Source organism: Lates calcarifer, linkage group LG17, assembly GCF_001640805.2.
Source record: "Lates calcarifer isolate ASB-BC8 linkage group LG17, TLL_Latcal_v3, whole genome shotgun sequence".
NCBI lineage: Eukaryota > Metazoa > Chordata > Actinopteri > Centropomidae > Lates > Lates calcarifer.
In genome coordinates, this window is record NC_066849.1 from 11034237 (window position 1) to 11048836 (window position 14600).

General features: G+C 38.7%; 3 protein-coding genes across 5 annotated transcripts; 2 read left to right on the plus strand and 1 right to left on the minus strand.

The window, feature by feature from the left end:
- Nucleotides 1-151: 151 nt before the first annotated feature.
- Nucleotides 152-4231, plus strand: LOC108877399 (uncharacterized). The gene is made up of 13 exons (XM_018667418.2): nt 152-290; nt 667-862; nt 990-1135; nt 1305-1396; nt 1522-1675; nt 1804-1857; nt 1947-2003; nt 2448-2531; nt 2641-2732; nt 2816-2874; nt 3299-3466; nt 3580-3626; nt 3766-4231. Exons 1-13 carry the CDS (start codon nt 258-260, stop codon nt 3880-3882), a joined length of 1299 nt encoding a protein of 432 aa, XP_018522934.1. The 5' UTR covers nt 152-257; the 3' UTR covers nt 3883-4231.
- A 1267-nt stretch (nt 4232-5498) lies between these two features.
- On the minus strand, nt 5499-9520 carry si:dkeyp-82a1.6 (torsin-1A-interacting protein 2). The gene is made up of 8 exons (XM_018667420.2): nt 9373-9520; nt 9033-9158; nt 8734-8910; nt 8059-8163; nt 7834-7980; nt 7598-7720; nt 7462-7518; nt 5499-7367 (listed from the first exon to the last, which is right to left on the minus strand). The coding sequence occupies exons 1-8, from the start codon at nt 9443-9445 to the stop codon at nt 6583-6585; spliced, it is 1593 nt and encodes a 530-aa protein (XP_018522936.1). The 5' UTR covers nt 9446-9520; the 3' UTR covers nt 5499-6582.
- Nucleotides 9521-9523: 3 nt separating this feature from the next.
- On the plus strand, nt 9524-14515 carry LOC108877402 (torsin-1A-interacting protein 2). 3 transcript variants are annotated; one of them, XM_018667425.2, is made up of 10 exons: nt 9590-9652; nt 10107-10166; nt 10299-10391; nt 10492-10575; nt 10690-10764; nt 11166-11285; nt 11958-12086; nt 12521-12643; nt 12794-12868; nt 13068-14515. In XM_018667425.2, the coding sequence occupies exons 3-10, from the start codon at nt 10307-10309 to the stop codon at nt 13826-13828; spliced, it is 1452 nt and encodes a 483-aa protein (XP_018522941.1). In that variant the 5' UTR covers nt 9590-9652; nt 10107-10166; nt 10299-10306; the 3' UTR covers nt 13829-14515. The 3 variants fall into 3 exon arrangements, with proteins under 3 accessions (XP_018522940.1, XP_050932921.1, XP_018522941.1); XM_018667424.2 differs by lacking the exon at nt 10107-10166 and having other exon boundaries at nt 9524-9652; XM_051076964.1 differs by lacking the exon at nt 10107-10166 and having other exon boundaries at nt 9524-9652; nt 10717-10764.
- Nucleotides 14516-14600: the final 85 nt, after the last annotated feature.

Below are 14600 nucleotides of genomic sequence, written 5' to 3' on the forward strand. Positions count from 1 at the left end.
GGCAGGTTCAGCTGCAGCTTTTTTTTTTTTCTTTTTAGCTGTGCACTTAGATTGCCCTGTCTGTCTTCCATCCACTTTCAGTTTGGTGAGTTGTTACACTGCTCTCTGCTCTCTATCACGTATTACATACCTAACTGCCCAGAGAGGAGGAGCCTATTTCTGCGCAGACATTTATAAGGATTCCTTCTGTTTTCCTTCAAGAGACTCACACAGTAATCCTTCCGTGTTTACGCTGAGGGTCCACTGACATCTGACTTATGGATTATGGTACAAAAATACTTTATTTTAAGGTAAGAGGAAAGAGTTGTTACCATCACTGTATATATCTAATCATTTGACTGAAATTTTAAAATGCTATCATTCCAAGTTTGAATTTGTCTAAAACAGATCTGTATTAGGTGAATACTATGGGAAATGTAGTTCTGTCGTTGACCTACTGCATTGTATATTGTGATGTCTCAAACACCCCTAAAGCTGTAACACTCAAATTAACAATTGAAAAATGTATTCAAGAAACTAAAAATATACTTATGGTATCAGTTCTTCAGCTGGGTACCACTGTGACAATGTTTCAGGCTACGGTTGAGAATCTTCAGGGACTGCATGTTGATAATGAAGGTGATGTTTTGAGGTATTTACAAATGACATTGCACACTTGTTTTACAGATGTGGATGTGGATTTTGATTGGCCTTAATTTCATCACAAAGGTGTATGGGTATCCAAATGGAAATGTCGCAGAGTCGTGTCAGTCAATATTACCTGTACATCGAGGCAGAACAGGCAGGCCCATTCCTCCTCAGACGTCTAACCCACCCTATGAGATACATTTCACACTGGGTGAAAATGGAGAACCTAGTTCAGGTACAGAGACTGTTGGCCCCCTTTTCCTGAATGCTTGTTTATCTCTAATTATGATTATTATCTCTGTCTTCATTTTCTGTTCCTTCACCTTCAACCTGATGAATATCTACTGAAAACTATTTTTCAGTAACTCTTAGAGGCAAGCCCAGTAAATTTAGAGGATTCTTGTTGGAGGCTCGAGAGACACATGCACTTGACGAAGGGCCTCCTGTTGGAAAATTTATCATACTTAACCCTGGCAACTCTCATCTCCTGACATGCAGTGAACAAGCTGTAAGTAACAATCCCATTTCTTCATTATTAGAGGTAGTAAATGTAGTGAATTGACTATATCAATCTTCATACTCCCAATGTCCATGCACTGACGTGTGAATTCATGATCAAAGCCTTCTTACACTTTTTTATGGATGTGATGTTTGCTTTGCTTTTGTAACTTCCTCAGGGCTCAGCTGTTAGCCATTCAAACGATGCTAGAAAGACTTCAGTGCAATTTAACTGGACAGCACTGGGAGCAGAACAAAACATCACTTTCAGGTGACTTTCTATTTGTACACTTTGACTAACCTCCAAAAACTCAAGGACAAAACTGAGCTGCTCCAGTTTTATGTTACAGTGAGGAACAAAAGGAATTACCTCTGTTTCTGTCTGGTATGTTTCAGAGCCACAGTTGTTGAGACTTATGACTTCTATTGGGTGCGAGTGGATAAGAGTGTCTCTTTACCTGCTCAACCAACTACTGCAAGTACTGAGCCAAGTACAACAAGTGCTACAGAGTCACATACCACAAAGCCAACTATTGCTACTAATACAAAGGCTAGGTCAACTCCAGAGGCAAATACAACCACTGTATCTGCTATTACAAGTATTACATCCAGTGCAACACCTAACAACAATAGATGCGTTTCTGACCTAAAGAGCTAATTGTCTCTCTTTTTCTTTAGAACACAGCTGTTATACTGATAAGTGTCGACAGTTTTCTAGAGATATTGAAAATGGTAAGGTATTTATAAACTCATATTGCCATTACACATTATAGCCCTGGTGAAACACTTGTGTAATATACATGCACTCTGTCTTTTTTCAGGAATTGTTAAACATAGTCACTGCCCTAAACAGCCACTTTTCTCTTCCTCTAAGTAAGGTAAGGCAGTTGTGGGGCTTTTGTTATCATAGTTACTGCTTCTAGATCTCCTAATTTTGCATCCTTGCATTATGTGCTGAATCATCAAAATGCAGAGACGGTGGATCCCACCACTAATTATAAAAAATTAAATTACATTAATTTACATTACATTACATTACATGAATTACCATTAATGGTTTCAAAAAGGAGGTTGATTTCATGGAAAAAATTTGATCTATTTTTTAGTATACATTTACATTTTCTGTTCATCAGATTTTTAAGGGTCTTTGTTAATGTAACTAGGGACTATGGACGTGCATTGCAAACCAGCACAGCTTATAATAATGCTATATGGCATTTGTTGGCTCAGTCAGTATCCTGTACTTATGTATCTGTCCCTTTAAAACACTAATTATTCAGCTTTGTTAAGATAACTCAAAGTGCATGTTATTTCTTTTATAGGGGTTAAAGATATCCTTCAGCGTGCTTTGTGCAGCAGTCGAAATAATTGGCATTATCTTGTTTTATGTGGGAGATTCCTCTGGAGTGAGTAATTATTAGTGGTGTATGCCCCAATTCTCTTTTTATGATTATTTTTAATGTTTGCACATATGTTTATATGTGTGTCTCCTTCTGTGTGTGTGTGTATGACTAGGTCACCCTTGGAGCTCTTGTATGTGTGATTATAGTAATTAACTTCACAGAGCTGGTAATGGTTTCTCTGTCATTTGGATCCAGTCCTGAAGTGTAAGTTCATCACCTCCTTTTCTGGCTGAATGTTTGACTTGACTCTTACATCAACTGTTTGTTTTTCTTTTGCTCTATTCAAGAAAGGAGATCTGCAACCATGTTGTCAAAGTGTGTGCTGTCGTCCATGAGATTTTTACAAGTAAGGACATTCACCTGACTATAAACTGAAGTGCATGCATTTTGCTCTGGAAAAGACTTGTATTTATATGTATTTAAAGCTGTGGTGTGACATTTTGGGAAATGTATTTATTTATGCTCTTGCTGGGAGTTAGATGATAAGATTGATACCACTTTAAATAAATTGCTACAGTCAGCAGCCAATTAGCTCATCGCAAAGACTGTGTTAATTCACAACACATATTTTTTTTTTTTACTGTTCCAGGCCAAGAAATATTCTAATACATAACAACTGTAAAACTGCAACTTATATTTTATTAATATTTTTACTATTCAAGTTGTTGATGCTAACCAATGCTAACCAATGTCACAGCTCACACTATCTATTCAAATAAATACCATTACCTGTTGCTCTGATTTCATTTCCAAATTTGTTTTACTCACAGTTGCCGTCATCTTTGTTGGTATTTTGGAGATCGACTGCAGGCTGAACAGGACAGAGTCTTGGCTTCTCAAAGTGGTGATCGCTTACACAGCATGGATTTTTCTGTTTGAAGTCTGGGTTTTCATATTCAGTATTTACAGTAAAATAATACTGAGGAGAAGCAAAATAGGTGAATGGCTTGTAGTATTGCAATTTTATAATATAATACTGTAAGACATGAAATACAGTATGGATTCGTATGAGGAATGTTTTTGTCAAATTTGTCACTATTTTCTATCACAGAGAATTCAAAAAGTAGCGGGCAACAAGGAGGGCAACAGGGACAAAAGGTGAGAGACTATCCACATCGTTGCAATGTAACATGTTTTTATTTGAACATTTTGTACTGTCATGAAAATTATCTGCACCATAAGAAATCATTGCTGAAAAAATGCAAGTTCATGTCTGTTTTTCATCTCTGAATTTCAGAAGAACCTTGATGCAGCCAAAGTGACTGTCATCGCTATCTCAGGGATCATCATTGTTGGAACCATGAGTTTCAACATAGCTATCATTGTTGGGATATCTAAGTTACAGGAAAAGTAGGCCTGGGCACCCAGATTCATTAAGATGTGCTGGTACTTTCTTTTCATGTGATTCAGAGTTATTTTTTCTGTCTTGTACATATTATTTCTATTTTGTCAAATGTTTTTAAATTATTCATGAGATTAATCATTTCACTTTGTTTATAAATAAATTGTATAATTGTATGGTCCCTTGTGAGCTGTAAATACTGCTAATGTTGAATCCAATCTCAAAATAACAGCAAAGCCACTTAAGTTGAAAATGTAGGATTGTCTAATTTATTACATCTTATCAGTACATACAAAATTCCACACTGACATTGATTGTTTTTCATTTTCCAAGGAAGTGTAATAAATTGTGTCGAGAGAAACTGTGAATACCCGGAGTCATTTGCACCCACTTACACATTAGTTAGGTATCACCTTGTGCCAGCCACAACCAGTCATCGCTGAGGGGATGTTTATATGGTGTGGTCATCTGTGGAATGTGCTTCTCTTATGATAAACAAGCCTTTCATATAGCTGAAGGACTGTACTCATCAACATAGATGTATCATAACGACTTAAAATGTGGGGCACTCACTCATGACATAAAGTTCTCCATGTGTGAGCAAAGATAAGTGAACCTGAATCATAAAGTCTTGTCCAGAAAAACTTATCTATGTCTGTAATTCATTAATGCATTAATGCCATGCTGCTAGTTTTCATTCCAGATATATTTATTTTTGAATTATAATTATATGAACTGGATTATATATTTTATCTTTACAACAACTTTACCCCATTTCACTAATTTTTGCTCTGGAATCACTGCAATATGATAACCATGTGAACAAGTTTGGTTTGAGGTGTTACACTCAAGTCATTGAAATTTAGCCTCCAAGGTTTTAATACATGGACTGACCATACATGACCTCTCAACATCAAGGTCTTGGAATGCAGTGGGTGGAGGCCACAAAAATATTTGTATTTATTTGCAAATCTTTCCAGTACAAAGATAAGTTTCCGTAAACAAGTCAAACCTTCTCATGTGTGTTAAATCACAGGTAAATTACAGTTGTTGTTTAGGTAAACAAGGATTATTATACTGTACCTTTGAAAATCATTTAGCCCTAAATCATTATTAGTCATTTTATTATCCATGTGTGACCATGTGTGATTTGAAGGTACACCTATTATACAGTTAATGACTGATGGAACTTGCTGTAACCTTGTTTCTTAACACAACTTAGAGGCTGTTTGTCAACAAAGGTACATGAAACATTTTAGCTATTTTATACGTATATATTGTATATATTATATTGTAAATGAGTGTAAAAACTGTCATGAAATAGATTTTGAACTCTGTTGCTTTGTAATTTTAATCTATAAAGTCAATTCTCTTTAGCACCGACTCAGTCTTCATACTTTCCTTGTTTTTACCTGGATAATGTACACATAAATGTTATCAAGATCTAGCACCTTTGCCTTTGCTATCACATTAATATAATATACAAAGGTTGATATATTTAATATAGAAAAGTCCAAGTGCTCTTCAGTTGTGTCCTTTATGTAGGACTTTTCTGTCTTCTCTGCCACTGTTCCACAAGCAAAACACGCATACAGAGACTAAGGACGATCGTGGGTTAGACGATTAACTCTTGTAGGTATCAAAATAATCTTTATTGAAAAAATCCAGATTTTCATATGAGCGACAACAACATAAGAGGAATGAATGATATCAAGAACAAACACTATGAGATATTCAAAATAGCACAACTTAGGAAAATCAGCAAGAAAATGTGTAGCACTGATGTTGTTGACGAGATACAGTATCAAATGACTGATGAGTGTTTTGGTATTTTTCAAACAGCCTAATCTGTGTTCAAGGCACATTTTGGGATAACATTTAGTCAAAATATTCAAATTATTTAATGAGAAACTGTGTGTTTTTAAGTTGACAACATTACAAGTATATTTCAGTGGTGAAAAAAACAAACCTTTTTTAACCAATATACATATATTTATATATATATATATATACTCACACAGCTGTCAAAAAATATTCTGCTCTAGGAAAAAGTCAACAAATCTCAAATATACATATTCAGTAAAAACAAGGAATATAAAATATTTTTCTTATTAAAAGCCAGTACTCTTGTAAGATGGCTATTAAAAAAAAAAAAAAACATTTTAGTGCAATACCAATCCAAATATGTGCACAACATCTCCATGGGGATGTTAAGCAGAAATAAAAAGTAAGTCATCAGCTGTGTCTGAGATTTGATACGGAGCAAGAAATATGAATGTCCACAGAAAATGAAACATTTTCCAAAGAGGGTCCATGCCGATCATCTGCCAGAAAGTCTTCTTAGACTGGAAATGTCCCTTAAAAAGCAGTTGAACAAAGTGCTCTCTATCCTGTATATGTTGCATGTTAAATCTGCAAGAGAATATACATTGACTACCCTTCTTTGGAAGTGGAATGATGGTGCGACACTGTTGTTATGTCCTTATGCAAAGGAAGTACATGTACACACACTTAAAATCTGTGTTAAACATTTTGTAAACACTTAAACCAGACAGTTGAACTCAGTCTGAAAGAGACAGATCAATACAACCTTCAAACATTTTAAATCAAGTCTTTATGTGAAATATCACAGCATACATTATATTTATATAAGAAGGATCAGGCTGGTCCAAAGTGGTATCCTGGCGTCTTCTCAGATGCCAGCTTGGTTGATCAGCATCCTTTCTGCTCTACTTCCTCCTCAGACACCACAGGCAAGATGAGGTGGGAGATGCGGCTCCACAGTCCTCCATACTTATCAGTGTCCATCTCATTGAAGGCAGTTTGGCTGCTGGAGCCCACCAACCTCTCCTTAACATAGTCGTGCACCATCTCCTCCACGTCCTTCAGAGGCTGCTCATTGCTGACCTCATCTTGAGGCAGTAGCACAGTAAACAACAAGAACACCTGCTTGTACGCAGCGCTCTCGTGGTCACAGTAGCGATAGAAAATGAGGGTAGAGCCCGGAGGCAGCTCTTCGAGGCGATGAATGACTGCCACGGGTTTATCGCCTTCAAAGGCTGCCTTCAGCTGGCTGTCAATATCCAACTTCACTTCATCGCTGTCCTGGTTGGCTTTGCTGGCTCCATCAATATGAAGGACGGATGCATTGAGGGCAGAAGAGAAAGAGGAGGCCAGGCCCTGAGCCAGGCAGCGCAGTGTCCTCTCAGCCTTGCGGCCAGCGGTGAAGATCAGACTCACCGGCTCTGTGGGCTGAGCGGTTTGGAGATGCTTCTCCAGGTGCATCTTGCTCCTCTTCCACAACTCCAGGTGCTGATTGGGGAACTGAGCCTTAAGAAGAGACAACTGGTCTGCAAACATTTCTGGCTTCACAGCCCTGTATGAATGCCCTCCACGCTCTGCTGTCCTTCGGAGCACAGGGACTTTCTTGTATGCCAGCAAGGCGGCAGAGCTGAGCAGCACCAGGAGAACCAAACAGCATAAATACCTCATGAATCCTGAAAGGACACAATTAAAATGTAGTAAAGTGAATAATGCAGGACAACCATCTTTAGGTGTAAAGATAATGTAATTAAAATGACTATAGCTTACCTCTACATGAATATCCAGAGTTTGTCCTGATGACAGCAGTTTTCTTTTTTTTCCCTTCTAGAAGAGAAAATCTCATTAAATCATGGCTACGTCACATGTTGCTCGAAACAATAAAATTCAGCTGAAAGTGCAATACCTTGTTTCTTGTGCTGAACAGTTTCTTTTGAAACTGGAATGTTATTCAAACGTTGTCGTAGTGGGTAGGACTTCTCTGAGGATGTATACAAGCTTGGGGTAAGGTGATTACCTCTGGGTATGGCTAAAGGTAAGAAAGAATTTATAAATGCACGTATGAATGAATGAATGAAATGAGATCATCCTTAGAGACATTTTCTTGACTAAAATTTGGCTAAATAAAAACATCTATATTACCAGCACTCTTGGCTTTAGCCTCCATCGTCCTCTTGTATTCAGCCATAGTGGTGGTTTTAAAGATCGGCACATCATGTCTGTTCGCCAGTGATTTGGTCTGCACAGCAGACTTGGTGGGGGCTGCTGGTCCTTTGGTTGGTGGTTTTGCTGAAAACAAACAAACTGAATTAGAACGACTGTATTATCCTATTTTAATGTATTCTTGAATCAATAGCATTTTCCTACCTCTCTTGGTTTTCAACCAGTCTGCATCTTCGTGTACATCATGACCGGATCGGCAGCGTTCGCCGAGTACAACACGAGGGTATAAATTCACATCTCCAATTGCTCCTGTTTTAAACAGAGGGAAAATCTCAATTTAAATGAATCCACTAAATCATCTGTGATTAAATCTGATGGTGACGAGTCATGTGAAGAAAAGTAAACAGTGTCAAACTAGGACAAATATAAAGTGGCCAGAGCACAGAAAATAACAATGCATATTTGTTATTTGATAGCACCTGCGTGCCTTAGCAGACACATTAAAACAGCTGAATAGATCTGAATGCTAAATTCATCTCATTATAGTTTCAGTAGCCAATATAAAAAAAGATACAAGAGGAAGAGAAAGTGAAGGTGAAAGCAAATGCCTACACCCACTATGGATGACACACACCAATTTGCTCTAACAACACTATTTAATTATAAAACTTTGTTAGCATAAAGAAAACTTCAAATCATGACATGTAATCTTCTTATTAGCAGTTTCTCAAGTTAAACAGCTAAATATAGACCACTGCCAGCTTCTCAATCGTCAGAACTTTATTGAAGTAAATATAAATGTCCAGTGATTTCTCACATCTTGTTAAGCATATTAATTTTAAAAACTCCCCGTTTTATTCACTAACGAATAGCCCTAACCTTGGTATATTTTGGGTAGATGAGTGTCATGAGAGGAGTCCCTTCCCTCCATATCAATTTCCTGGTTTTGATTGTTCTCCATATCTCCAGCTGACTCCTGGACATCCATCTCATTTTCATCACCACCGCCGTCAACTGCCCGTCCAGCCTCAAGACGGCTCTTTTTGCTGGGGGACTCTGCGAAATAGGAAATAAAAATTTAAAAAAAGTCAAAAAATACTCACACACAGCAGACTGAGAGTTAACTGTCGTTGTAAAGAGAGAAAACTGGGTTAACTGAGTTAACTGAGGCATCCCACCTTCATCTTCCGTGCCATTCTCCACATCTCTGGAACCATTAACAGCTGCAACAGGAGCCTGGTTTTCTGAATTTCTCCTCTTAGTCCTCTTGAGCGGACCCCTAGGGGTCGGCTCAACACTCAGCACTAGAGGAAACAGAAAGAAATGGCTATAGTGTAAGTGTTCCCAGCCACTGTAGGCTAAATAAAATGCAGAAGACTCTACTGGCCCAAGTCTACCTCAATAAAGTCAGCTAACGTTAAGCGGAAATTCACGGGACTCTGTAGTTAAACTTTGTATGACCTAAAGTTAGCTAGCTCCGAGGGCTAGGCTAACCGTAATAACAATCCATTTGCTCACCTTTACCGGAGGACTGCCTTGTCGATCGTCTCAAACGGCGAGACATCTCATTTTCAGAAACACTGGAAGCCATTTAAGATTACAACTCGGCCGAGCAATACCAAAAAAACATGAGTTAAATAATACGGCGATCAATAGCGTTTCCTGTAATTGTTAAGGGAGACATTTTGAGAACGGACGCCGTCGATATCCGGATATTATCTCCACAGAAACAAGAGCAAGACTGAGCGTTCCGTCCTGCGGCTGGTGCCCTGTTGGTGCGACGCACGAACCTAGAGAGGTAAGGAAACGTTACATGGTTCGTTTTCCATGGCGATATGATCCAGGGCATTTCTGGTAAGAATATGTAATTAAAAGTCAGCACTTGTCAGTGGGTCAGTTAAGTTAAAGGAGGCTTGTTCTCACAGATTAAAGCCATGTATTGCGTTGCTAACTGGTGGCTAGCTTTGCTAAATTGCTTGTCAGCAGGCTAGTTAGCTAATCAACAGTTCAGATATTATACATGCTATTAGTTTAACTCCGGCTGAACAGGCTTGCCCACAAACTAATATTAGTTAGCTACTTTCCTCCTCTGTTTAATGTATATTCGCACAGCAAATTCAGCTGTAAATTAGCCCCCTAATATTCTGAGGCAAACCCCCTGAAACACCAAAACAGAAAAATCAGGAGCTCGAACGTGAATTGTTTTGCATGTTCGCAGACTAGCTTGTTTATCTGTTTTAAATCATTGTTAGGATTTTAGACTGGGTTAAAGAGGAATGGAAGACTGCCTTTCAGCCGGTCCCTGTTGGCAGGTATATCAGCAGTTTTACAACACCAGTTTGGACTCTGAACTTGTGACGAGAATTACTGCAAAATGAACAAATGTACCCGGGGTTCTCCATAAAAGTTGTTACATTTGTGTTATGCACCTCTGAATCATCCAGTGACCATCATGAGTGAAGTGCCCCTGTACAAAGACATGGCAGATCAAAATACAGCTAGCAGCACCCCGCAGCACACACCAGCCTCTGAGACAGGTATTATTTATATTACAAAGCATTTACAGCAGTAGTTTAAACTTATTTACCTATTTATTTATTTGTTTGTTTGTTTGTTTATATATTCTTTTTTTTACAGGTAACAGCAAAGACAAAATACAGTCTAGAAATATGGACCATGACTTACCATCTGATCAGAATGTACAGCTGCCACATTCAGAAGGTAAAATATTAAAGCAATGTCAGTAGTAACCCAGTGAGTCTATCTATAACAAATATGTTTTGGGATTTATTCTACTAATCAAATGCCTCCCCTGTCTCACCTAATATGACTTAGCCTCTTCATCTGCCTCTACAAACACAGAGGCTGAAATCAACACAGGTGAAAACATGGAGCAGGATGATGTTAAGAGTAAGTAAATAGTAAGAGTGATGATTTCCATCAAATAATCTTTCAAAAAGAAACATTAATCTGCAACAAGAAATCCAAAGTGAATCTCTGTGAATGTGTTATGGGGAAATGTGACACACAATGTGTTGTCTCTGCACTTTACCCAAAGTAGTTTTTACATTTTGCTGCGCTCTGACAGTAGTTTGCCAGGCTTTTTATCCATTCTGCAATATGTCACTCACAGTTACACTTGTAAACATTTTGTAAATGATGCTGTTTGGCAAAAGGTATTCTGAAAAAAACAAGAACTCTTAACCATATACCAAATTTGGAATGGAAAGGTTTTCTTGGAAATGGAAAATTAAAATGAGTTCATTCAGACAATGACCTAAATAATACTTGATGTCCTGTTCTTATTACAGATTATGGCTCTCTAGATGAGAAGAGCACCACCTCTCCTCAGGCTGATGATGGAGGTCAAGGTGATTACAGCAAAGAGCAACCAAAAAACGAGGAGCTGCGCAAGACAGACTTAATCCCCAGTGAGTGTTCCCATCCAAGTGTTCTGACAAGTGAAGTTTTTTGTTGTATTGACAGTTTTCATATTAACCCACTTTGAACAAGCCTGCTACAAGCTCTAACCAGTGTCATTTCTCTGTGTCGTAAGTAATCTAAACGTTTTGTAACTGCAGTGCTCCATGAGGTGTTTGTGGTGTGAGGACTTTGTGCAATAAGTGCAGAGCTCTGCAGAGTGCGAAGGATTTGCATCAACATTAACACTCACAATGAATCTGCTGAACTTTACACAATGCATTAACCCTAAAATACCATTCCCCTTTGGAGTTTTAATTTAATACTTTAATACCACTTTTTTCTTGTTTCATGTGTTTTAAATTCAGGGTTTCCCTTTGGAAATTGGTTTGCTTGTCACAGTTTTTGAGCCGGGCTGTGACAGAGTTGTAAGCATTGTGTGCATGTTAGCTGAGGCAAAATTACTGCTCTGTGGCTAAAACACAGCACACATTTAGCCTTAACCAATGTAGTATCCACAGTAGCAAGCTGAGCCTCACATGGTCTTGTTTACGATCATCTAATACATATCCACCATTTTACCACCCATGTCATGTGAATGATTGTCATTAAACAACTCTACACAACTAGAGCAATGGATTTTGTCCCACATTACTTACACTGACACTGTGTTGAAACGACAGAGGTACCAACCCTGGGTGACAGAGAGGATGACCAAATAAATGAATCAGTGGATGGCCAAGGAAACGGATCCAGAGCTGGAACTGAAGAATCCTCAAAAGTTAAAGACACAGACAGTGAAGCTGGAGAGGGTGAGTGTGATGTTTCTTTTCTGAAATTTCAGTGTCTACAATTTCTTTTTTCCTCTTAACTTTCTGCTTTGTGGTGCTGAGCGTTCGGACGTTCCAAACTAACACATCGGATGGTGTTCGCTGGTGAGAAGCCAGTGAGGGATCATTCACGTGTAGCTGAATTTTTTGTTTGTTTGTTTTGTTTCTTTAATTTTATGTTAGTCTGTTCCCCCCTCAAGTCTGTCTTAAAATAATACAGATGTTCCATTTTTAGTCTTCAATCAGGAAACTCTGTCTGTTGAAGCATAAAGAAGGAATTTCATACTAAAAACATTGTAACTTTATTTGGCCAACTCACACTGCTGAGGCCTCATTTGAGCTTTTGCTGGACTATAGTAGTCATTCTAGTCTACCCAACTAGAACAATGGATTTTGTCTCCTCATTACAATGACAGGGGAAGAGGAAGACCTCACTCCTCCAACCCTGGGCAAAATAACAGATGACCAAGTAGATGGACCTGAAGCTAGAGTTGTAAAATCTTCAGACATAACAGACACAGACCGTGAAGCAAGAGTGGGTGAGTCTGGCTTTTCCTTTCTGAAATTACAATGACTAATTTTGTTTTCCTTTTAACTTTTTTTTTTTTTAGCAGACAGCGTTCACTGGTTGTGTCTTTTTGTTTGTTGTTTTGTTTTTTTTTTAATTTGATGTTTTTCTGCCCCTAAAGACAGGGATGAAAACATTGAAAACATTGGCCCTATGGCTCAGGAGAATATTGAACCCCCTCTAAGACCTCTTGAAGGTAATCTTATTTTGTTTTAGTGTCAGGCTTAGGGTCAGGTTACTAGCCTATGTCAGTGATTGTCATTTAAAAATAAATTGTTTTCTAACATTGTGTGGTATATATTACTTATATTTTAGTATTAGTCAAAATCATAGAGAAGTTATGAATAACTCTATGACGTATTGGTTAAGACAAAAAATGTGTCCTCTCTCCATAGGTCTAAAATACGTGATAGTGGGTGTAGTGGTAGTTGCCATCCTGATGAAACTTCTTCAGCCTGAGCCTCCACCTCAGAAAAACAATCTACAGCATATAGACGTCTTCCTCAGGCAGATGAAAAAAGTGGAGGCTCAGTTCCCTAACCAGCGTGCTGAGCTCTGGAACAGGAGCAGGATCCACCTGCAGAGGCACCTCCAGACGGCCCAGCCCACAGAGCCAGTGAGTCTCATTCTGACTGCCGGCCTCAGCGCCGAGAGGACGCTGCACTGCCTGGCTCAGGGCCTGGCCTCCGCCTTCTCTTCTGCCCTCAATGCCTCAGTCCTCCATATTGATGGAGCCAGCAAAGCCAACCAGGACAGCGACCAGGTCAAACTGGACATCGACAACAAGTTGCAAGGAGCTTTCGAGGGAGACAAACCTGTGGCTGTCATTCACCGCTTTGAGGAGCTGCCCCCAGGCTCCACGCTCATTTTCTATCGCTACTGTGACCATGAGAACGCTGCCTACAAGAAGACTTTTCTGATCTTCACGGTGCTGCTGGGGGAGGAAGAGGAGATTCCTGCCAGGATTCGTTTGAGTGCTGTGGAGGAGATGGTTGACGACCACCTTCAGAGGAAGTTCCTCTCTCATGGCCACCCTGTGTCTTTTGATAGGATGGACCTTGACAAGTACGGTGGACTGTGGAGCCGTATTTCTCACCTAATCCTTCCTGTGGCAGCAGTGGAAAAGATGGAAAATGAAGGATGTGAGGGGACATAAATAATCACTATTGCTTGAACTTTCAGTCACATTTCTAAACTCTCACCTGGGTATCACATCTGGGTCACTGAGTGACTCCAGTCTCTCTGGGGCTAGTACAATGGTTTTAAAGACCCAAAGCTTGCTTATCATATTGAAGCTCACTACAGATGGAGGCATTGAGTCTAAATAAGACACTTAAGATCATTATTCTGTGGGTTAATTTTTAAGATTTCTGAGGACATTCATCATGAAAAATGTTTAACAAAAAGGCTGTGGCACTTTATTCTTTTAGATCTTTGATCAAATATAATTGTAGACAAGTTGCAAAATGAAAAGTGATGAATTTGGGCAGTTGTGTGGATTTTACAATAGATGTACAATTTTAATGGTAACTGCTGGAATGTCAATTTTAAATGTTATTTAATATAAGACTACTGTTCCTACTGTTGGGTAATGTTCAAGAAGACCTACATGGCAGAACTATTCTTTTGGTATCACAACACAGGGTTTATTCTTTTTTATGACAATTTTTTTTGTGATTTCTCAAACCTACATGGCACCACGCGCCTTCACTGAATTTCTCATTTACCATTTTCTATATACATATACACACGTTACATTGCTGGCATAAGTTTAATGGAAAGAAATAAGTACTCAAACAAATGTGCCTTACAGTACAAATAAACACTCAAGTTCAAAGTTTCACTTGCTTCACGTTGTTCACTTTTGCCGATAGAGGGCAGCAACACACAGATGAAACTGGACTGCTCCTCAGAGGAAACAGAACAGT